The sequence below is a fragment of the Anopheles maculipalpis genome, chromosome 3RL (genome assembly GCF_943734695.1).
Source record: "Anopheles maculipalpis chromosome 3RL, idAnoMacuDA_375_x, whole genome shotgun sequence".
Taxonomy (NCBI): domain Eukaryota; kingdom Metazoa; phylum Arthropoda; class Insecta; order Diptera; family Culicidae; genus Anopheles; species Anopheles maculipalpis.
The window spans coordinates 73,590,099-73,614,148 of NC_064872.1; the positions used below are offsets into that span (position 1 = coordinate 73,590,099).

Consider the following 24,050-nt stretch of genomic DNA (forward strand, 5'->3'; position numbering starts at 1 on the left):
CTTACAAGTAATGAAGTAAATTTTAGATACTAGCGGAAGGTAAGGGCACATGGGTCGATGGGTCACATACAAATGGGGGAAAGGTAATTAATTTAAATAATCAGCAGTCTCTATCACCATTTGAAACGATCGCGGTAAAGGGTAGGGAAGAGCCTAGACTGGGTGAGGTGGGCAAGACAGACAGGGACGATGTTTTTTTCTTCGAGCCGATCGTTTCAAGGAAAATTAAACTCATATCTTATAGGAAAACTAGTAATCTGTCTGTGTGTGTGTTTGTGTAAGTAAAAAAACATTTAAACGGAGGGAACGATTATCCTGGCTAGCAATCGGAATTTTAAGCTGGTGAGTCTTCCTCAGATAGCAGACTTTGGTCCTTCGGTTGAATGTACAGATGATGATGATGACTATGCAGCAGATTGTGATTGTGGAGTAGATGATTATTATTGTTATGCGTACTACTGCTGCAATTGCTTTCTGTGCCGGCGCCATTCTCCTGCTCCGCTCCAGCAAGCGTTGGGGAGACCATCGTCGTACCACCATTGGCTTTGAGCAGGATGTAGCTATCACGATGCAGTATCCGGTGCTGGCCGTTACTGATCAGATGGCTACCTCTTCGGAGCGATCGACGACCCATCTCGAGGAGCTCCGTGGTAGGATCGTCCGTAAAGACGAAGTTCTTGTACGCCCGGACGAACACGTAGATCATCGCGAACGCACCGGTTAGGATCATGCCGTACGATAGGATGGGCAGGGCGGTTGGGGCGAACACCGTCGCCAGGTAGATCCATCGGCGGATCGGTGGCGTAAGTTCACTGACACCCTGAAAGGAAGAGATCACATTAAAAGTGGATATTACTGAAAGAGTCTTAGAGGGGAGAATATTGATGTCCTTGTCTCTGTCAACAATCGATGGATCAAGATCTTAAGAGATCTCGACTCAGAGTCTCCCGTGCCCAAACGATTCTTACCTCCTCTAACCACATGATGGGAAATACGAAATCCCGAAAGTCTTTGGTTGCCATCACGTTCGGAGCTTTCTCGACTAGAAGATTGAGCTGTACCCGTACCTGACCCTCGAGTGGGACGCCCAGTTTCTGTGGATTGGAGCGAAATTTTGTGAACCGTCAATTATTGCTGCTGAACATTAGGATGAGTAGCTGCTACTTACAGGTTGTATTTTGAAGTACGTTTCGTGCTGCTCGGGATCGGGCTGAAGACCTTCGACAGCGTCTAGCAGCTGTGGATCGGACTGGTAGAAGTGTGGGTTCGAAATATAAACTGGTGCACCTGGAAGAAGAGTAACGTGAAGAGGGTGTTGTAGAGAATCTTATAATATAGTTCGAACAGAATAGGTAACTCACCATACTGGCATGGACTAATGTTCTGCAGTCCGTAATATTTCTTATAGTGGTCATGGTTAAAGCAGCTATTATTCTCGTTCGGCGGTCCATAAGCATCCTTCGCGAGAGTATACAGATCAGCAGATATTCCTGCAAATAGACAACACTCGGTGTATCGCAAACGAACGGAGAGAAGCCGCTAAATATCCACCAGCTTACCATCCTTCTCGACCGGTTCCCGATAAACCAGAGGTAGCGTACGACAGAGATCCTTATCGTAGATGTACACCACATCCTTCTGCGTGATGTCGCGCGGAGGAAAGAAGCTACCCTCCGACGCCTGTATACTGCGGCACGGTTCACCGTCCCAGTGCGGCAAATGGTCCAGCCCGTTCAGCTTGTCAAAGTAGCCAAACTTTTCCATACCCGTATGGCCCGTGTGCATCGTTGCGTACTCCGTAAGTGTTCCGTTTCTCTACACGGGTTGATGGAGAAATGGTTGATGAGTTGAAGAGGGTTGGTTGGGAATAGTAGTAAGGAAGGAGCGGGACGGTAAAAGAAAATCAGAAATAAAAATATAAAAAGGCAGGGGACAACAGAGATTGTATTTTTTATTTGAGTTGGTAGAAACGATGAAACATAAAATGAGGGGAGAGTAAAAGATAAAAATAAATATAATAAAAATAATAAGATTAGTAAAACATATAATAAAACGTCAAAAAGGAAATAATAAAGTTGTAAAAAACAGTTTGAAAAAAGAAAGAATATATTAACAAATGGTAAGATGGAAAATGATATGTAAAATATTAGTTTTTGTGCAAACTAAGGCGTTGGAAATGAATGAAAAGTATGAAAAAATATCTGAATATGAAACATTGTAAAGAAATAGTAGAATAAAAAGGAAGAAGGCTTAGCATTTTGCCGAAAAAAGTGATAAAAATAACAAAACAAGTAAACATAGCACAATACGGCACTGGACCGTCATATTCCATTGTAAATAAAAAATAAGTAAACATAGCAACAAAGGGTAGAAATAGATTAGAAGCTTTCGAAAGGTTGAATAAACCAATCCAAAAACACATAACTCGTTTGTTTAATTTGCAAACCACCGTCAGACATATCCAAAATCACGGAACTATTACGAAGGTCAACAGAGAACTCTACCTTCCCGGGTTTAGAACAAAATTCTTTTCCTACTAGTCTGTCCCATTCAACACGCCCATCATACCATCACGATCATCATCCGCACGAACCGTGTGCCGTGCCAATTGAGTGGAAAATTCCTTCTCAATCGTTTCCTACTTACGGCAAAGTTCCGTCCAGTCTCGGTTACGAAATGGCGGGCAGATAATGCATACGGGAAAGCCCGCCCAAACCTAGCCCGTTCCCGTATTACCTCATAGCGTGTGACGTGCGGTTTTATGCTTGAATATGCGTGCACACATTTAAGTGCACAAGAGCTATTTTAAAGTCGGTATCGTAACTTATGCAATCGCACTGGATAAGATTCTAGTGTTTCCGTGCTCCGTTATTTGAAGATCACAGGCAGCGTGATAAGATGCGTGTGGAAAATAAGTGTGTTTCCCTTCGCAACCTGTCCAGCGTTCCTAGTAGATGGAAAGTTTTGTACACTCTCGATAGTGTAATGCAAATTGTAACCGATCAACGAGCGAGCAGCTGACACGGTAAAAGCTCCCGATAGCAATCTACTCGTGGAAGGTTCGCGGTTCGAAAAAAAAACTTTGTTGCAGTAGAAGAAGAATGAGGTTCCCACGTGCACGAGATCGATGAAATGTGATCGTGTGGTCAGTGTAGCTAGGTGTAATCAATAGCTTTAGTCGGGAGGAGTGTGGGTAAAGTTGTTTCTAATCAGTGTAATAGCTTAACAGAGTTGTAGACATTGTTAAACACTAACTGGGCTACCGGGCTACGTGACTGCAAGTGACTCCCTTTCTCTATTCTATTCTATTTAAATTTCGCTCCACCGTTCGTTCGTGGCGGGACAACTTTTAATACGCTCCCGTCGAACATTTACATTCGAGCGTCAGAATTTTCAATAAATTACCCCCCGGATGGGTAGCGTCGCTGACGATCGCTTCCTGAATCGCATAAAACACAAAGGAATTGTTGTGTTTGAGTGGGCTCCAGTTTAACACCAGAGCACGCTCCTGGGAGATGCAGTAGTAAGATATATCGCAGCCATAAAAAGCAATCTCCAATTCTTCCAACTGGACACTTTAAATCGCGTCCCAGCGTGTGCCGTGTTAACGATGATTCAGTAACTCCCGGGGTTGAAGGGTGAGTTATTTTATCGTCCTCCTTCATCAGCGTATTAACTGGGTGAGACTGAGCCTACAATAAAGGGACCGGCTAAGTCTGAGCCAGCTTATAATAATCATATGTTTACCTACAATGAGGTGAGGCACTTTGCTCCCCAACGCCATCCCACGAAACGGCACGAGCAACCGAACTTCAAAGATGCAAAATTCGAAACCCACACAGCTGAAGGCTGCAGGCTGCCGTTAGTGCTGCTTCTGATACGCTTCATCGGATCGGAATCGCTTTTCCCCCCGCAGGCAAGGGCCACACAGACCGAGGTACCGGTGAAGCACGGTGGATGAAAGAAATCTCATCTGGAACGAATTAATAAGGCTGTCCCGTGCAACCTTGAGTGCTGGGAAAATTGGGCTTTCGCTGCGCTTGCGGCACATTTACCCCAGACGGTAAGGATACGTCTTATCGATTAATTAACTTTGATGATGATGCGAAGGACTGGGGTATTACTTTAACATCGCCATATTGGGTGTATGACTTTTAGGGAAGATTTAGAAGTGTAATTGTGGTGATTAATTAAATAATTCGCTTATGGGGCTCTTGTAAATCTTGCAGAGCGATTTTTAATCATACATTAATTAATTGTAATATCGGTTTGATTTTTTGCCTTCTCGAATTATACTTTTTAAAAAATAGATATTCAAAAAAGTGTCAAACATAACAAAAAGACGCTTAGCCCATGTGGTCAGACGTTTGATGCTAATCGTTAGACGTTTGAAATGTCAAACGAGTTTCCCTTTCCAGTGCAAAACAGATCGCTCTATCGATGTTTACTTTGAGTGTTTATCATAAATTTTAAATTTAATTATGATACTAACAATAAATCAGCTTCCCATAATGATTCCCCTTAAATGTTTTTATTATCAATGAAGAAAAACGAACACAGCACTGTGTTCATCACTGAAGGACTGTAATGAAACTGTCAAATGGTTAGCAATTACAAGAAGGTAGTAGCGTTAGCTTAATCTCTGCTGCTTTAAGACACCGTTGGCATTGTCCGTCGTTAATATCTTTTTTCCTATCTCTCTCATGCTTCGCCAAGTACACAAGCCGTACAAACCCGTAAGTGCGGGCTGAGCTAAGCCGTAATAAAGAACTCTCTAGCTCTCTAGCTCATCGATCCGGAACAGCCGCAGGAAACTTCAATGTCTGCTGGCGGGCAAAAAAGGTTCAATGTCACCGTCAGTAACGGAGAAAATGTTGTTAGCATTCTACATTGTGTAGTAGCTAGACATTATTTCTCCTAGGAAGAGAATCACCCAATTCACAATGATCATCAGTGAGGATCGAAGCGACTCTACTTCTATTTGTTAGCATTAGGTATATCAATCGTTTAAACGGTGCAAATGTTGCAATCGATAATTGATGGGTGATCTTCCTGCATCTCAGGTGTTGGCCAGGGTCATGATCTCCGGAGAGTGTGCCGTGTGTTTTCGATTCGCATCACCGGCTGATGCATATCTTGCTGGGTTTTCTCATCGCACTATGCGATTAAAGGTGCACGTAAGGTACCGCCGAGAGATTATTAGTTCCAACAAATGATCCGATGTGAATTGTACCTTCGTGCGCTGCAAAAAAGTGCTACATTTGATCACAAGCAAACGTAGCACTTTTTATACACGTATATTCCGCATTGCGATGATTGGAATGCATCGGAAAGCTATATTTGTTACAGATAAAAAGAGGAGGAAAAATTCGTTCAAATTGATTTCCTTAGCTTGTTTGTACTTGTTGCACGCAAGGTATGCTAATTCGTTTAGATTTGGGGTTCATTCCTCACATCGCACAAAGGAAGGTTCACATATCACACAATATCCATGTGTCAGAACTTCAGAGGTGAGAAAATGCCAATCTAATTTCCACAGCAAAACATAAAGAAACACCTTTCTCAATTCATTAAACACCTGAGCATAATCGTCAGCTCTTAATCCATTGACTGCGTGTGATCGACGGTTCGGTTTCGGTTTAAGATGGGGGGGGAAAACTTCACCCAACAATAGGTACGAGAATAAAAAATGCGGAAAAATTGAAACAGAACCCATCGTGAAGCTGGCGTTTAATCAACGTGCTTAACCCCCTGAGGGCTGTTTGTGGTTTGGTGTGTGACTTGAAAGTGCAAAAAAAAGGAAACGAACTCGTTGCCTCGGAACGTTGGCTGTCGGGAAGTTCTAGGCCGTTTGTGAGCTTTAAAAAAGTCAAGGCTCAGAGTGACTTAGAGAACGGAGCACAACCCTACAGCACTTAGCGTTGTATAAAGTATGCAATAAAGGAAATTACTTAGAAGAGGAAAAGTGAATTCTAACCGAGTAGAAAAAGGATTCGATGGATGAAGATGTAGTGCAGCTATGATATGAGGATGATGTTACATGAAGTTGAGCCTGAAAAGTGATGATGATAATGATGATCAATGCCGAAAAGACCTGAAATGAGAAAAGAGAGAACAAGCAAACAAAGATCTCGCGTGGATGAATGGTTCTAGGAAGCTGGTGAAGAAGCTGATCGCAAATTCGATCGTTGGGTGGATAGAACTCGCTCAGGATTTCATGTTAGATGCTTCGCAGTTCCCTGAACGTTTCTCCAAAGATCCATAGCTCTTAAAGGTATAATATGAGATGTGTGTGAGGATGGATGATTGGAGCAGGTAAACCAGGCGCAGGAAAAAAAAATCTGTGAAGGAGGAAAGGACACAGCAAAACGAACAACTCTCAGGAACACTTACCCCATTTAGTAGGCCCATCTTTTCCATCGGTCGTCGATTTCGAGGATAGAATCGATGGGCCAAACTGACGAGCGTATCGTCATAACCAAATACCAGCTCGTCGGCCGTCAGTGAAATGAACGGTTTGTATTTGGTTGCCGTTAATATTACCGAGATGGTCTTTGCCACGAAGAAGCTGAGGTACTTGCTTTGGGTGGAGATGGTCTGCGAAAGTTCAGTCAGAGAAAGAGAAAGAGCAACACTTTTTGTAGAACACACGCTGTGAGTCAGCTTCAGATGGGGCCGCCACTTACCAGCAGTGGAATATTTGGTGTCGTAATGCGCAGGTTCTTATCTACACTAAGCTCAGGAACGAACTGCAGAATCTTCTTGTGCTGGTACGTCACGGTGTAGTTGTCGTGAAACTTGATGTTCACTTTCTCCATATCCTCCCTGCGAACAGATGGGCAAATGGGCAAATGGTGAGGAAGCTGTTCGGAAAGCGGCACTGATGAGCGGATGTCGGTACACAAGACCGGACGGCCATGATCTTGCGTACGGATCGGTCATTCGAAGCGCTACGCGCGGCGATCTTGATCGCGGTGTGGTACTGCTGACCGTGTGGTCTTGGTCTAAGTACCAACCTGCCTCTCTCGTTCAAGCGCGCGCGCGCTCGCATGCTTAGGTTGACGCAATTACTTGTCTAATAAACTAATCCGTCGTGGAGGCATTGCGAGGTACCTCTTGGTGTAGGGTGGATCTTCCATTAGGGTGCGGAACAGTGTGCGGAGCGAAAACTAGTCGTACTTGAACGTGGCCGACGGACACCATTGACCATTGAACTCGGGTGCGAAACGTACGTAGAACGCATCAACACACTAGGCAACGTGGCCCTGGTAGCGAATGTGTCCTGCCGCAGGGCAATTAGCTATCAAAAGGCCGAGAACGATCTATTTTGGTGACCGAATCGTGCCGTAGTGCGTGTTCGTTTTGTTCTCTTTACATAATACATTACACAACCGATTGCAACCAGAAAGCGGGTGTGTATGTGATTTTTATCACGCATAACTAAACCGCTACACGTGCGAACTTTTCTCCTTACGGTCGATTAAATCATTCCACGGCCGCGGGAAGGGAATTTCCCTTTTTGAAAATAAAGCGACACGACAATCGACGATTGCATCCAGACGTACCAGGTCTGTTTTAGATTGTATTAATTTTAATGAAGTGCAATTTTCATCCCCGAGGGAACGCTTGAAGCGTGCAGACAACGGGAATGTGCTGTCGGGGAAAACCAGAGAAGGGCACAGCGTGTCGATTGTGTGTTTGTGTTTTTTTTTCTGCTCATGCAGGAGCAGCACACTAGTCGAATCCAGACCGGAAACGTGATTGTTAATGAACGGCCGTCATCGTTTCGATTGTGTAAATCGCGATCATTCCGCGAATTGATAGAGATCCCGCGATCGCGATCGCGCAGGTGAGATATAAATAGCACGTTGGGTGGCAGGAGCGTCTAATACAATGCAGCACAGGGTGTGGGTCACTATCTATCACTAATGGACAGTCGGGATAGTCGGGACTGACGCTACTTACCTATACACGAATGGTCCTACTTCAACTAGTTTTGGCTTTTCACCGGTGAGGAATCCCTCCGGATTAGTAACGTTAAATATGTACACCTTAGTTAGCCTAGTCACACCCGGCCGCTGCCAGTAGTGGAAGCTTATCGTTCCGTTCCACAGTCTCAGGTTCTGTAAATTAGGCCGGGGGAAAAGGTTTGGAGTCAGTCGATTTGTTGGTACAGAAGTCCAGTTCGGAAAAGTTGGACGCTTACCTTCATGATGAAAATATTTAGCCAAGGCACGGACGATAGTATAACACCGGCAATTAGGGTGACAATTCCAAATATAATTACCGCTATACGATCTGGAAGCAGAGAGATGGAAAAAATGTAATGTAATAATTCATATAAAGAATGTAGCTTGTAGATTTAAACATTAAATATCTCTTTAATGGCTCAATTCAATTACTTTTTCTTAACCATTTGCTACGCGATGTCGTTGAATTGACTTGTTTATCTAGTTTCTATTACGAATTAATTTTATTGAGCATCTAGTATAGCATTCAAGCGTTAAGAAGGACTCTTTATGAATGCTGCCTCCCAAACACAGTTGGTGCAATTTAAATCATCATGTACAGAACCGCAAACATTTCCCTATTGCATTCATCCTGCTGTTTTCGAAATGCATTTTCCCATTCCAAGCAATCATCAAATCCTTGGTGGGAATATCGGTTAGATTGGAAAGGGGACACAGTAAGTCTCATCCGGAGGGTTGTGCCGGACCAAGAAAGCATTCAATGAGGTGACCTTTATGGGTAAGCAAACAACCACAGGATGGAGCATGTGCATACATTGCTTGTTTGATGTCCTTTGTTGCATACACCCGATGCAGTTTACTCGGTGCCAGACATAAGTGTGTGGTAAGAGGACTTTTCTCACGCTTATAAAGGGATTGAAATGTCGGGGCTTGAAGCTGTCTAGGTAGGTAGGTGGGTTGATTTAATCTCCAACCATCAAACCACAGACACTTTAAGGACAAAGTAGTCAAGGCTTGTGGCCTGAATGACTAGAGCGACATGAGTTAGATTGTGGAGTCATGCGAACCATACGATAGGGGTTATGGGCGGATATTGATTGATGAGCTATTCTAGGTGGGAGGAGATATCAGCTCTTTAAATGGTAATGTTCATTTTTTCCACACAAATTGCAACAGATTTTTCGCATTGGGAAAGCAATCAGTTTCCACCCAAAAGCGTTCTATCTAGAAGCACTGTACAACGTAGTTAAGCATAATTTCAGCATGCAAACAAAATTGTCAAATGTCAACGGCAAGTGATCATGAAACACTTGCCGTTGCATATAAATTTTCAATAAATTATCTCACTTCGTGAGGATATTTCTTCATCATGCTTATTAACACATTGCATTCACATCACGTCAACTACGCCACTGCAGCTAAGAAAGAAACGGAATCGCATAACTGCAGGCATCAAATCGTAAACAAACCATTTAAGCACACACATACACGAATCGAAGTGGAAATTCTTAAGCAATAGCATCCCCCCCCCTTCCCCCCCTCAACGATCGGTGGCCCTGTCGATGGTGTGACTCTTTAACCTAAAAGCAGCAAACTGGTGAGAGCACCAATCGTTACCCTCCTCCGTAATCACACATGACCCCACATCACCAGCTAAACCAGCCCGAAGAAAAGCAAACCGGTCAAACGCCCCGTGTTTAGAGATCGTGGAAAATGACGCACTCCAACGCCACGGTACGGGTCCGCAGTCCACAGTAAGGCTCGGTGGGCACACCGATCATTCCTTACATAATGCCACCGATCAACATCGCTGTGGTACATCGGTTGTGTGCAGTGCATTTGCCATTGCACCGAAAGACGGTTTTGCAGACGATTTTAAGGCGAAGGATGTGGGCTTGAGAGGTAGTCACGCACGCATGGGGGTGTAACCAAACGAACGGGGCTGGCTGTAGGGACGGCTTAACTTGACACCGTTCAAGGCGAAAGATAGCTGCCCTATAGATTGACCCATATGGCTGTGGATACTTCTAGAGGTGGTAGGAGCCGCGCGTGTGAGTCTCTGTTGTCGCGTGCAGAAATTGGCCCTTCTCTGTCCATCCTTTCGCTACTAGCTACCGTGTGCAGTGCGCAACTGGGAACGTTACAACCCTGGAAAGGACAGAAGAAAATTACCAGACCCAGACCAGGGAGGAAGGTGCGGTTTTGTACGGATCGATCGCACCTCGTCGGTAATTTGATCAGCCACCGCAACGCCTGCAACCAAAGTTCGGACACCCACCTGCACATCGGGCATATGATGTAGCTAGATTTGGTAAATTCGAATAAATTCGAGATTTTCTTAGTCTTAAGGACCAGTAAGAAATTTGAAGTCACTATCAAGTTTCTCAAAATCAACTTCAAATTTCTTCAGCAATAAGTCCTCTATCGAACGATTATCAAGGATCAATTTACTTAATTATTTATTTACCTCGATAATTGTCCACCTTATAAGAGTTGACAATTGTATGTTAAAGGTGAAAAAGCAGTCAAAATTAACGCACCGAAATGAAGCTATTGTTAATAACATTCAGTAGCATTTCAATTTTCCTTTATATATAAAATAATTCATAAAAATAGGTTTCTTGAACCAAGTAAACGATACAAAATATTTATAACGCTGAATGATAATTCAAAAATTGATTTGTATGTAGGTTATTTCATTTACAATCCTAGGCTAGAATCGCCATTGGGATATGGGCTAGAGAGCTTTAAAGATTTGCATTAGTTTAACTTTTAGATCTGATTATAAATTTGCCTATAATTCATGCAGTGCGTAGTCATGATCTTTACCTAAAACTCCAACAAATCATCCATCATAAGTGCTAGTGTTATCCAGCATTAATCCTGAGTTACCCACTGTGCCATGGCGTGATGTTAGCCGATTTCCAGTATGTTGCAAGCCTACCAGTTTACCAGTGCGAGTAAACAGCTGATCGGTTGGTTTACCAACTTGTTACCTCGCGTGCAAAATTTCTTCTCGTGCCTTCGACCAGAACAATCTGATCTTTCCCACGGGCGTCGAGAGTTAAAAGCTATTAAAAAGAAACAAATCACCGTTTAACGAAAATATTCGCTCCAATCAAAGGCTGGTCATAATCTCTAATTCCTTGTTTTTTACTACCCCCAAAAATTGTGCCACAAATCACCCGATATAGGCCAAGGAAAAAGGACTTTACATCACCTATTTCTCCGTCGACACGTACTGGCATCGTGTGTACACATCGCACTCTCTCTCTCTCTCTCGCCCTACTCACTGAACTGCACAACATTTGTTCTTGTTTGATTTGTTTCTTGTCCAGTCCTTTTTGCCAACTATTTGTGCGACCTGTTTTGACTAGCCAGTTTTAGCAACGGCGACGATCAGCAGTACCGTCGCAGTGTAAAAAGTTTTGATTATATAACCGAAAAATCCATCCAGCTCGTTATGCTACCATATCCATATTTCAATACCTGTTTTCTGGTGGGCGGTGGAAGGTGCATGAGGTGACAGGAGGATGGTGAATGGTGGATAGGTCGTGATAGGACACCTCACACTCAACCGCCGTGGTGAAGATCAGTAATGAGCTGTAACTGTTGAGTGTCACTGAAGGAAGTCTGCAAGGAACTCCCGATCAGAGTCTAAGTGCGTCGGTACGCTGATGTAATTATTATTTAATTAAACTGCCTGTTGCACCAGTCTCGAAACCAGTGCCTGGCGTATCCTGACCTAACCTAAAGCCGAACGGACGATTAGGGCAGGTTAGTGTAACGACAGTTTAGGGCGCAAGCGTAAGCGAACGCCTGAAACGGGAACTCGTTGGTGCATCGGAACCCGTTGGCAAGCACGTGGCCCTTACAAGGCCATCTGGCTCACGACGGTACAGGCTCTGACACGCTAAGTAATGCTGGGTGGGTGTTGACATGATTATAGGTTGCGTACGGGCACGCGGTGCGGATTACAATCGATTAGCAGACGGCAACCCTTCCCGGAGGTCAATCTGGTCATCCGGGGGGTATCTAACGGAGACAGTGCCTCTCGGTGGGCTATCACTGCCAGTTCGCAGTAGTAGAATGTGGGTGAAATTACCCTCATGAAACACGCTGAAAAAAGGCACAGTCGTATATGGGTGTATGGGTGTCAAACTCAAATAATTGTTCGTTCGGATCACTTCCGCGAGCGGCAACCGTCGAAGGACGACACGGTATGGCTTCGGTGCACCTAATCATTATCACACGCTGAACTTGAAGGTTGATAACGGCTAGGGTTGCAATGGTGATATAATATATTACGAAAGGTTTGCATAAACACGCTAGAAAGGTCTATCTTGTGGTCAGGTTGGGCGGTCTTGATTAATAACCTGTCCTGAGGGGCAAATTTGTAGACCTGGTCATGGACATGGAAAAGGGTCGCGTGTACAATGTTGCAGGAAAAGTGCAATTAATTCTAAAACAATTTTTCTATTAGCGACCAAGGATGGAATGTTAGTGTTTTGTGCATTTCTAGGCAGAACAAGATCTTAGCTGTGATACTGACAGAGAGCATTCAGCTGATTCCTCATCCAGCTAGGAAGCGTTCATGTAGAGCTCTTAGAAGCATGTCAAAAAATAGGCACGACTCTTTCAATAAAATATTATTATTGAGACAATACTCATTGCAAAATTTAGCAAACCCCACCCAAGCAAACTCATCGTGCAAACAGTCATGGGTTCTAAGGCAGATGTGAACTTGAAATGGTTTGCAATACTTTCGTCTAAACGTACAATTCATCAACCACAGAATTCGATATGGATGTGTCAATAAAGAGGAACCGTCCTGGACGGGGACAGTTCAGCGTCCAGCGCTTCGGCAGGAAGATGAATCTATCGTTTGCAAAACGAAGGAAAAACCCCACCATAAGATTTGATTGTCCGTTTCGCTTGCTGGTTAAATATTTGCCCATAACGTTCATCCATCCATCCATTCACGTCTGCTCATCATCAGCAAGCAAAGCGTTGATAGGCGGGAAGTTTTTTTTTCGGTCCGAAGCAGCAATAACAGCAATATTAATGATCAATCGTCATTAGGCGTAATTTGTGCACCGCGAGGCCTCCCCACCGAAATGGAGTACACAATTAGAGCTGGCTGAAATTGAAACAGAACCCGGTGAGATCGTTCGTTTGCACACAGTGTGGTTTCACCAAAATCCTGCACTCCGTGAAGGACCCGAATAGAGCGGACTGTTTGTTTCGGGTAGCAAGCGTAAGCAAGAGTTTGCGGACTTGCTGAAGGTCAATCGACGGCATTACTTCAGCTGCTGCTGCTGCTGTTAGCAATATGTCGGCTAAGTCAATAAGGCACATTCGCAGGCGGAAAGGGAAGGTAGACAAAATTATCCAAAATATCCGGCACCGGACAAGAGTCCGCTCATCTGCCCCTCAAAGTCTCGGGTACGGGTGCGATACCCGATGACGCGTACAGTTGATGGAACACACGCGCTTCCATGTTGGCCAGAAGCAGAACCAACCGAATCGGGAAAGAGAGTGAGGCGTTAATTTAATTTTGTCTGATCGTTGAACGGCTGGACGAAGCTCTGCTGTAGGTGTGGAGCAGCGGTACATATGTTGATTTGATGCTGATTTGATTAGCGTTCTCGCGAGTCATGATCATGTAACTGATCATGAACCAATAAGCACTTTGGCACTCTCGCTAGACCAAACAAAATTGGGGATTTTTTTCAAGGTGCAAAAGTAACTCAGCGGATGATGTACTACACAGGAAGAAGTACGCAAAAAAAGGCGCAATGGGGGGATGAACCCATCATCCCACTCGCGCAGGTTGTAGCAAGTGTTTGCTGTCCATTGTACTGAAGAGTTTGTCCAACAATACTTGAAGTGATCGGAGAAGTTTGCGAGGATCATATTCGTTCCGTTTTTTTTACTGCAATCACCCATTAATTGACTGAGTAAAAGGAGAAACGTATCTCTAACGGGGAAACAACATTGTCTACCGTAAGGGACACAGAATCGTAATGGAAGTCCTCAGACGGTTAACGACATTAGCTGCTAGCGGGGCCCTTTTGGGTATTGTAATGACATGGTTTCAACGGTTGCCAGTGAAGGCAATTCCATGATCGAAGTGCGGTTTTGATGATCTGCCGCTGATTGCCATTAGCACTGGGGTTGAGGTATTTTTTCCTACCGACCGGGGGGCGAGCAATTATCGGTGGAGCTGTGATTGTGATGTGGCTCTTGCCTGAGATGTCTTGATTTTTATAGCTACTATTTGCCGCGTGTCTAATCACGATCACGATGCGGGGAATGAACAGATGGAGTAAGTGTTGTTTTTTTTGTACTCTGTACAGGTGGCGCTTAGGTTGGTGAGTTCCCTCGGGCATAATATTGGGATGGAGAAAAAAAGGTCTAAACACTCAAAGAGATGTATTGTTACACCTTCATCACGAGCTACTTGGCTTTAGAGATAAGTAGGTGCTGAAAGGGTTTAGTTTTTTTAATGGGAATAACATTTACACGAGATTATTTATCGGGGGACATTTAGCAGATTAGCGTTAGGAGCATAGGTTAGGGATAGAATCTTTCTTTAATATTCAACTTACATGACTGTCGTGAGTAGAAGATGAACGATCATTTATAGAGTAAATATAGGGTCGAGATCGACATGCCTCTGAGCAAGACGCTAAGCCTCTAATGTTGTTCCAAGAATTGTGAGGCAGATCGCAATACTCTCGGGCATCCTGCAAAGTAGGCAGGACAAGCCCAAGGACGACCTGTGCCTCTTCAAAAATAGAGCCTACCGAGCACGGCCAGAAGCCGCACCCGCTAGTTCGTAGGCAGAGCCAAGCGTTACCAAGGCCCGTAATTTTCCTTACTCATTAGTTTAAGGCACGAAGTCGGTGCGGTTTTCGACACCTCCCTAAAGCATCGCGTTGTTGTTTTGGTAGCGACGCGCACGCGCCATCGCAAAGCACAACAAATGTTTGTTCTGAAGCGACTGTTGCAGTGCTCTACTTTTAAATGTTCTGTTATTATTGGAGTGTTGATAGGAACACAATGCTCTTAATGAACGTGTTCTTTTGAAATGTTCTTAGTAATAGACAGGGAGGATATCCGACACTTACTGCTGTTAAACTTCGCTCCTTGCGAAATGAGCATCGATAGCGGCGTCGGTCCACCCTGACCGGGTGGCAAACCAAACAGCTGATTGCTAGCATTCTGTCCAACTTTGAAGTAGTTTTTGTGCAATCCCATCGTATCCGGTATGTTGTAGGGGTACGGTTCCGAGCGCAACACGACGGCCAGCTAGGGATGTGGCGGGTGCGGATCGGTGGCCTTGCTTTGGACGGTTCGACGGTGGTGGTCCCGGCAGTGGTTCCCAGCAGCTATCGGTGGTGGTTCGCTCGCTTGCTGATGCTTGCTGGCGGAGCGCATCTACTGCCGGTCGGAGCTGGATGGCGATCTGGAAGTTTTATAAAGAATTGAGAAAAATATTACAATTTTTATTAAGAAACATAGTAAGTTATTAATAAGTAAATAGTAAGTTTGATAATTATAAATGAATTTCAATAAAATGACTTCAACGAAATTTTAAAGTAAAGAACAGAGGAAATAGAAAATTGACCATTAAAATTTATAAAACATTTGAAAAGGCTCATCGTTTTTGTTAAAAAAAGGTGAAAAACAAATTAAAAACATTGTATAAACAGTACGCAACTATCATCAACGAGAATACGCACGTAAAAAAGATAACAAAATGACAAAAATAGATAAGAAAGTAGGGCCGGAAGATTGTCCCATGTGTGAGAGTGTTTCATCTTTATCAGTTATCCAGCTGAACGCAATCAGACACGTCGCAGCAAATTCAATGTCATCGTCGTGACATTACATAACATCCTGTGCGCACCTTTTGTCGTCCAGGTCGTGATCGCACCCTTTTCCGGCACGTGAGAAACGTATCACGCACACACCCATCGCTTGAATCCCAGCGCAATACCGTACGGATGCTGTTGAGCTTGTCTTACCGGGCGTGTTTGACCGCGGTCCCTTTTGGGCAAGTCTCCATCGTTCCACCGACAACCACCACCAGGAACGCACATTTAGCGCGCACAGTCATTCGTACATAAATTACACGCCATCCCTTTTTACTTCAACCTCGAACGGGACGCGTGCTTATTGACACACTATTATGTGTGTGTGTGTCCGTACCAATGTTTGACCCGGACCGGATCACGCCAGGACACGGCACCCGCGGGGAGGTGTACGACCTTGGGCGATGCACAAAGAAATAACATCAGCATAAAAATGATAGCCAAACGAGTGCGAAAATGGTTGGCCACTGCTTGCCCGTGCCGTGCCGGTGTGATGGACAGCGTGTGCAATATTATTATCATCGTGACCTGCCGTTGGACGTATGAAGACGTAAAGTTGACACTCTGTGCAAGTGTGCAAAAATGGTCGGACAAACGGTGCGGTCTTTGGTGTGAGGAATTGATTTTGTGACACCAGCGGTCCGGACCCAGGCTACGACGATGGCTTAATTTTGTGTTTTGAAACCCGTACAAAGCGAGGGCACAGAAGCTGGGATCTTTTGCGCGAAATTTCGCACACATGAAAGGCGAAAAGGTCATTGCTGATTTGCCGACCCACAAGGACCGGTTCCGTTGGGGTTGGATGTGGAGAGTGAGAGCGAGACTTAGCGATCCACGCCCGGTTGCACGATAATTGTCATGCGGGAGATCATAATTTTGCAGCGATAAGTTTTACAGTTTTACATCCCTCGTACGATGATGGCATTGCCTGGTTACTGGTAGTAAAACAATTTCTCCACCTTTTCGGACTCGGCGAGTACCCCTTTACAGGGTACAATCGACGATCACGTTCGACGAGAGCTCACGATGGGCGTTGTGCTGTTTCCTGATGGTGGAACTGTTTTTTATTGTGTCGATCGGTAATTATTAGGTGAAGGTGAAATGTTTTGCTTTCTTTATAAAATGCACCATTCAGTTAATAGTTTTGTGGCGCCAGGAGACAAAATCCTGACGACAACTTCAGCATGCCATTTTAGTGTGGATCAATTAAATAAACCCTCTCCCCGAGCGTTGCGTGTCTTTGGGTGAATCTTTACGAGGTGCGTCTCTCTGTTCCTGCAAGGTACTGGTGGTACTCTTGTGCCGAGTTGCGACCTTGTTGAACACTTGCAGACACATGCCTCCGCCTCGTCTACGTTTCGTCTGCTGACGACAGTTAGCACGAGGTAAACAAAAAACCAGTTGCTGCTGGCTAATTAATTAATCATTTTCCTTGTCTGTCTGTCTTCTTCTCTGCCAGCAAATGATTCCTTACTACTACCAGCCAAGATCAAGCCAGCCTCCCAGCCTTAAAAAAAACGAACGATGCTACAGCGATGGTAAAGACTGCGAAACTGAAACTTTAATTCGATACGCAAATTAAATTGCGGAATATCCCAGCTAATTTCGTGCAATATGGTAGTTGATTACAAGTGAGGCGCAAAAATGACCTGAAGAATGGTTAATCCAAATGGCGTAGTACGTAGCGGGACGGTTAAGATGCGTAATGTTACGAAACACTAAGAACGCTTAGCACAGGTTAAACGCGGAAGAGAGTTCATTAACGTCGTCAGTCGGTGAAAAGATCAGCCATTAAGCTGAGGCTAGACAGATTTTTCTGGAATTGAAAGGATTTATGGTGTAACGGAGTTTTTTGTACATAAACTAAGCCCTAACCGTTGTAATTTATGCATTAAAAGACTTAAATTTATGTATTTATGACACTGAGATTAGATCATCGTCTCTCATGAACTTTAACCAAGACGTTAACGTCAAAGAAGTCATTAGACATTAGAAATCGTCAAAAAACATGATCTTTTAAGGGTCAAAAGCCATCACCGGTAATGCTCTATGTACTAATATATGAGCAAGCTTCCTGGGGTATTCTGTATGTTGAAGACATCTGTTGTGAAGGATAGAAGACAGGAATGTTCCGATGTCTTTTTAGTGGCCTAGTACTCATATACACTCCAGGAATATGGACTCTGTCCTGGCTGTCGAAAAACTTTATAGCGATATTCGAAAGGAAGAGAAGATACTTCAGGCCTGCATGGAAACAATAACTCTTCTTCTTGTCTTAACCACCCTCCGAGGTCATCTAATAGCTACCAAAACTTATTATAACCACGCAGTTGGATAGTCAACAGTCACCTACGGAGGTATGGTCCAAATAGGATTTGAACCCCTTCACCATCGAGCCGTCCCAACCATAACTACATGTTCGAAATGCTCTACAAACTTTTCAAACGTATCAATTTAAAACTGACAGCTCCCTAACCGTGCCATCTATTGCCAAATCGCGCGCATCGCAAGCTCGCGAGCTATTCCGCTCAATGTCAAGTGCCGGTGCATCGATGCACCGGATTATGCAGCAGGATGCTACCTAATGGCTTAGCCCCCGTTGGCCGTAGACGATTTCGAGCCAGTGTGGTGCAAAGATGTAAACAATTTCCGCAATGAGACCAACACGCACACCTCAGGTACCCGCCAGTGTGGATTGCCATTGAAATTGGTTGGCGTTGCGTAAAGGAAATCTAAAACGGTGAACATACAACGCGAGAGAGGGAGAGAGACAGCCAAACAAACCGCAATAAACCCCAGACTAGAATAAGCAAAACGGAATCAAAACGGAGGCCCTTTTCGCTTGTTCTGGCCATCATTATCAAGGGTCGGTTTCCCACCCGCGCGTGTCTATGCACACTGCCAACAAGCAGCAGCCTTGATACGTATGTTTAACCTTTTGCTGCGTTTGGTGCGTTTCTACCGTTTGCTATGCTGGCGGAAACATAGCTTTTCATTGCTTTAGGATTCTGACTCAGTTTGTGCTCAATCAAATGGTCCAGTGAGTACATAAGGCTATACTTTTGTGTATATTAAAGCTAAATTTTTGATTAACCCTTTTTTTGTTATGAGATACACTTTAGATTATCTCAACCAGGGAAGGTTAAAATGGAACATAAAGCGGCCCCATTTTTCGATGGATGCATTTATTGTTTGATTGTGTTTGAAAGGATACACGGAACGAAATGTGTGTGAGCCGGTCAAGAATCCTTGAAATCTAACATCAATTGAGCGCATTCGGAATCGCGTTTTGTTCGAATTGCGTTTCGATTGACGGTACAAGCACAAGGCTTTGGTGGTACCTGCTGGCCCGATTGGCCTACAAAATTGCTGCAGATTACATAAAAGTCTGCCCCATCAACGCATCGACGCATGCCAACATGAAACCAATCGTGCGCAATTATTGTAAACTTGATACTTGAAAGCAAGGCTCAGGCAATGCACACGGGTGCCGGTGCGTTCCACGGCATCAAACGCACCGATCAATCCCCATCGATCGGTTGGCCATCGTGACCCACGGCCAAAAACCGGGCAACCGGTGAGGATAGAGAGGAGCCTGACCGGGTCTCTATTCCTTGGGTCTTCCATTTGTTCGGCTTCTTTAGTTTTTTTTTACACAGTTCTTCATGTTTTATTCGGCAAATTTATACGCCTAGGTGTATGCACACTTCACACATAGACGCTACCATCGGTTGTGCAATCATAATTAGGCTTATTATTAATAGCCTTTTCTCTGTTGCACCAGTACCGATGTAGCGGGAGGGGAACGGGGGGAGGGGGGGGGGTGTAGCTCATTGGCCAATAGAGACAAGAGGTGGGTGTCGTGGTTGGGGTGGTAATCAGAACCATTTACCCGTACCAAGGCGTGCATGGAAACGAGTTTTCCCTCTCGCTGGCGAAATGGTGCTTTGCTCTACATACTGGCACAAGCTGGCTTCTGGCCACGCCATGGTAAAGAAATGCAGATCAGCTTGTCGGCAGGCGTGCTGCAATTATTGTTAACACCTTTTCAGCTTTGTTTCGGCTTTCCCATCGGGCACGGTGGGTTGCAGTGCATGTGCAGTGTTTACGGACGACTTGCGTTTGGGACAAATTTTCTGTTTGCCGGCAGGACTTGTGCTAATGTATGGTAATCGATTGTCACTTATCGAAACAATCTTCATTAGTGAAAATTCAAAATTGGGATTCTTATAAACCTCAAAGTAGTTTTTAAGCGTAGTAGAAAGATCAACAATCGCTCCAGAAACGATTGGGTCCAAGCGTAGCGCTGATTGATTCACGCTTCCAATTAAACTCTTCGATCAGTTCTTCACACACCACAAAAAAGGGCAGAGAATTGTGCACCTCGCAAAGAATGTGCACTTTCGCTTTCTTCGATCTGCAACGATCCTGCTACGAACGGTGACTACACTCACACCTTCTCCACCACCACGCTCAACCTCCCTCAATTAGAAGCAACAAATCAATTGCAACTTCACGGCGCGCGATCTCGCATCGGTCCATCGTGATTATTACAAATACGCCCCATACGCCAGTATGCTCTGTTCGCGCCAAAGATTTAACCTCTGGCACTGGCTGTCTGGTCCGAAAACGGGTGAACTCACGATTGAGATCAAAATCTCTCACGCTACACAGCATTGCTCGGCAGGAACGTTTTAATGCGCCTGAAGAAGCTCCGGCAATCAGTAGTGGTGCTGGCGGGGCGATCGAAATTTGTCTGCATTAAGCACCGTACACGATCAAACCGAGCACCACCAAGCGCGAACCGTGCATCATCACATCTCGCGTAAGAAAAAAAAAATCTACGTTGTGCAAACAAATGAAATTTGCATAATTGATGGTGCCTTTACCGGTTTCGTTATTTATTGTTCTCATACGCTTCTAGCAGCGTCTCTTGGTTAGCAAGGTTTCTGATGTTGTTGTATTGCTTGCTTCTTGTGGTTATCTTGCAAACAACTAACGAGTAGCGATAGGTGTAGGTGTAAAGCTCTAATAAAATTTACGACATCTGATTGTCGTGTGTGAAGCTTGGTTCTTAGCCCTCACGCACCCCCGAAACGAAACGAAACACCACAACATTGGTTAGAGGCTGTATGCTTGCAGCTTTCCAGCAGCGTTTGTTTGGTTTGGTGCCAAGTTGATAGTAGTAATTCATTTTCAGTTCTTCCCTGTTTATTCTTCTAATAAATTAATCTGCACTAGAACCTCCTGCAATCACGTTTTTGAAACAATTTTATAAACAAAATAAAAAGGAACGTAGACGTAACAAAATTTGGATTCTGAATTCTTGGAAAACCTCAGAAGCATGACTTGAAAATGAACAGTAATAAACTCAAATTAACACCTCCGCCAATCGCTACGAAAAGTCCTGAATCGCTGGAATTTACTAAATGAAAAAGAGAACGTCGAGAAAATAGGGTTACAAAGCGTTACACTCATGCCGTTAAGCATGTCTGCATGAATTCGGATTCGATTGAAATTCTATCCGATTCAATCCGATAGGGATTCTATACGATAAGGATTTTATAGCTAATTTGGATAGGATTTTAGGTGAAATGTCTAATAATATCAGTCTTTAATATTTCTAGCTATGCTTCTATGGAAATACAAAATTACCATATTAGTAATAAGGCAAGCTTAATACAAATGTTCTCATGATTAACACAAAATCATTCCTACATCTCGGTTCAAATCGAAAATTGATTCTAGTTTCCTTAACACCACAAGAAAAAAAACTGATTTGTTGTCTTGGTTTTATGCTGTTAAACACCTTGTTTTCGTGCTTCCTGTGTATGCTTTGCGGTACAGCTCAATGCAAGCGAATGGTGTGGGGCTTAATTTTTATTAGTTTTGAGCTCGTAATGAGTCGAGGTTAGGATGAGGATGTATGGCTGCGAGAACGCTAGAGAGATGAAGTACTTTGCACTATTCGTTTGCAAAGTGTGGCGCAGTTGAGAGAGCGTGCGCTGTTGATGTTTGGAAGGTATGTTTGATCTTCAAATATGACACAATGTGCGAGGTAGAATAGGAAGAAAATGCTGTGTGTAGTATGTTTTATATTGGTTGTTTACAGAATCGGTTGTCAATGTTTGGAAGCATAATAAAGATTAAATAACAAGTAGGATGACTTTGCATAAATTGTATTAGAAGTTTGCTGCAAGATAAGAACAAGATTGAGATTGTAACTAAACTCTTCGTCTAATATTGCGTCTATATCACACTACTAACTCCATCCATCTTATCCCACTTTATTACACGAGTCAGATCATCCAGCCAGAGTTCAATATCAACGCCTTCGCGATGTTGTTTCCATGCGGTTGCAATTAGCACGCTCAATAACACGCAATACCGGTAACCTGTAACGTTGCCGCTTGGCTTTCTCGCCCCTTCCTTTACCACCTAAACCCTCCCGACTGGAACCGCTTGATAGTACGGGCTGAACACACAAAAAAGAGCATTTAATTACACACACCCTCTTTCGCGATCGCAAACTCCGGCAGCAATTGTCATCCGCGTCGAGCACGGGTCAGAGTGCTGCATCATCATCATCCTTACCGAAAGGGAGGGCATCTTACGATCAATTAAAGTCGAAGAAGAACTTCGCACTGTATTGCTACCCATTCGCCGAGTGGCAGGCCCTTCCGTTTGACCCATTCTAGACCAAGGTTAGCCGTTAGGCAATCGGTGACTAGATGCGTTCTGGTGTCGATGCCGCCTGTGTGTGCATCGTTTTTCCGGTGCGGCAGCACACACCAGTTCTCCTATCTCCGTGTTAGGCATTGCACAAGGTACGAGTGTTAAAAGCCTTGGCATAGACATCACATTCAACATGCTAGTTTCGATGTGATTTCGCGATCTAAGGCGAGTTTGGATTTATTTCGCTTCACTTTTGGAAAGAAGTTAGGTGGGAAATTCCGAACGCTTTCCAGCCCCGATATGTAACGGACCCCTCGCACAAAACGGTTTCGCATACACTCACGCACCCTCTTTGTCGCGTGCTTGGAAAGCTCCCTTCACAGCTCAGTTCGTCCTGCGCGCCTTCACCTCCAACTCTAGGGCTTGTTCTCACCTTGGGTTTATTGAGCGCAGTACAGTGTTGCAGCTGCGGTGGCACCGTTGCATTGGCCATTGCGATCGAATGACGGGACGTATCGTGGGACGCACGGCAAACGCTGCAACCGATGTACGCTGCATCGGCGAGTGCAGAAATCGGTGCAAAAACGCAGCAAGGCTTGCAATATCGAGCGAGGTTCCACCGAGGCTACTGCTGCTGCAACCGGGCAACAGCTACGGTAAGGCAGGCCTCCTCCATCGATCGAACCGCTGCATTGCGTTGCAAAAGGATTTCCACGCCTCCACCCGTCTCCGGCTCACGTTCCCGTTCCGTTCCGAACACCTCCACCGAAGCTCACGTACCAGTTTTATGGCGAACGGGGAAACAGACGTGTGTGGAACGGTCGGTTTGTTTTGGATTTGTTGTTTTGAGCTCGCACATTCACGCAGGTAGTTTCAGCCCTTCACATCACTGCAAGAACGAGGCAGGAGAGCGCACGAGACGTTGGTACAACATAACCTTCCGCGCTCGATAGTTATGCTTGTGGTCACATTCCAGCTCGCGGAGCAAAAGAAACGGAAAGGGAAACGAATACACCGCGGTTCCGTTATGGGCGAAGGGACCTGCCGATCTTAAGGGCAAACGCTACCGAGCTACGCACGAACAGAAGCGACCCCAACGACGACGACGTTGTCTGCTGGTGATGATCGAGCGCTACACTGGGGAACCGTTTTTGGTGCGCTCGGGCACCGATACGGATCGGTTGGACGGACGCGTTGATTTAATTCAATCATCGTTCTTTGCCGGTTCTCGACGATCGATTCTCGAGCTGTCTGCTGCTGAGTTTCTTTTCTTTGCGATCGGGCAATCTTTTCGTGCTTAAAATTGATTGCAATTTGTCGAATTGATTATGATCTCTTTGGAACAGTTTGCTGTCGAGAGGGTTAAACACGATTGCAACATTGGACGCTCCATGAACTAATTGGAGGTCGATTGCAGATTATTGAGTGACATTATTTGTGCATTTTTTTTTTGGAGAAAATAAATAAAGGAGTTTCAAAAGCCAAATAGTCATACAGTCGACATGCTCAATAAGATAAAAATAAA

General features: G+C 44.5%; 2 protein-coding genes and 1 non-coding gene across 6 annotated transcripts in view; all 3 read right to left on the reverse strand.

The window, feature by feature from the left end:
- LOC126562245 (protein henna) overlaps positions 1-24,050 on the reverse strand; it is a 754,155-nt gene that overhangs the window by 580,794 nt on the left and 149,311 nt on the right. The window lies entirely within an intron of this gene.
- On the reverse strand, positions 335-15,313 carry LOC126561872 (lysosome membrane protein 2). The gene is made up of 10 exons (XM_050218225.1): positions 15,104-15,313; positions 8,207-8,298; positions 7,966-8,123; positions 6,687-6,825; positions 6,394-6,597; positions 1,560-1,815; positions 1,362-1,490; positions 1,169-1,287; positions 969-1,094; positions 335-820 (listed from the first exon to the last, which is right to left on the reverse strand). The coding sequence occupies exons 1-10, from the start codon at positions 15,231-15,233 to the stop codon at positions 335-337; spliced, it is 1,839 nt and encodes a 612-aa protein (XP_050074182.1). The 5' UTR covers positions 15,234-15,313.
- Positions 14,692-14,871, reverse strand: LOC126566283 (U12 minor spliceosomal RNA). The gene has a single exon (XR_007607342.1). It is a non-coding gene; the product is annotated as a U12 minor spliceosomal RNA (small nuclear RNA).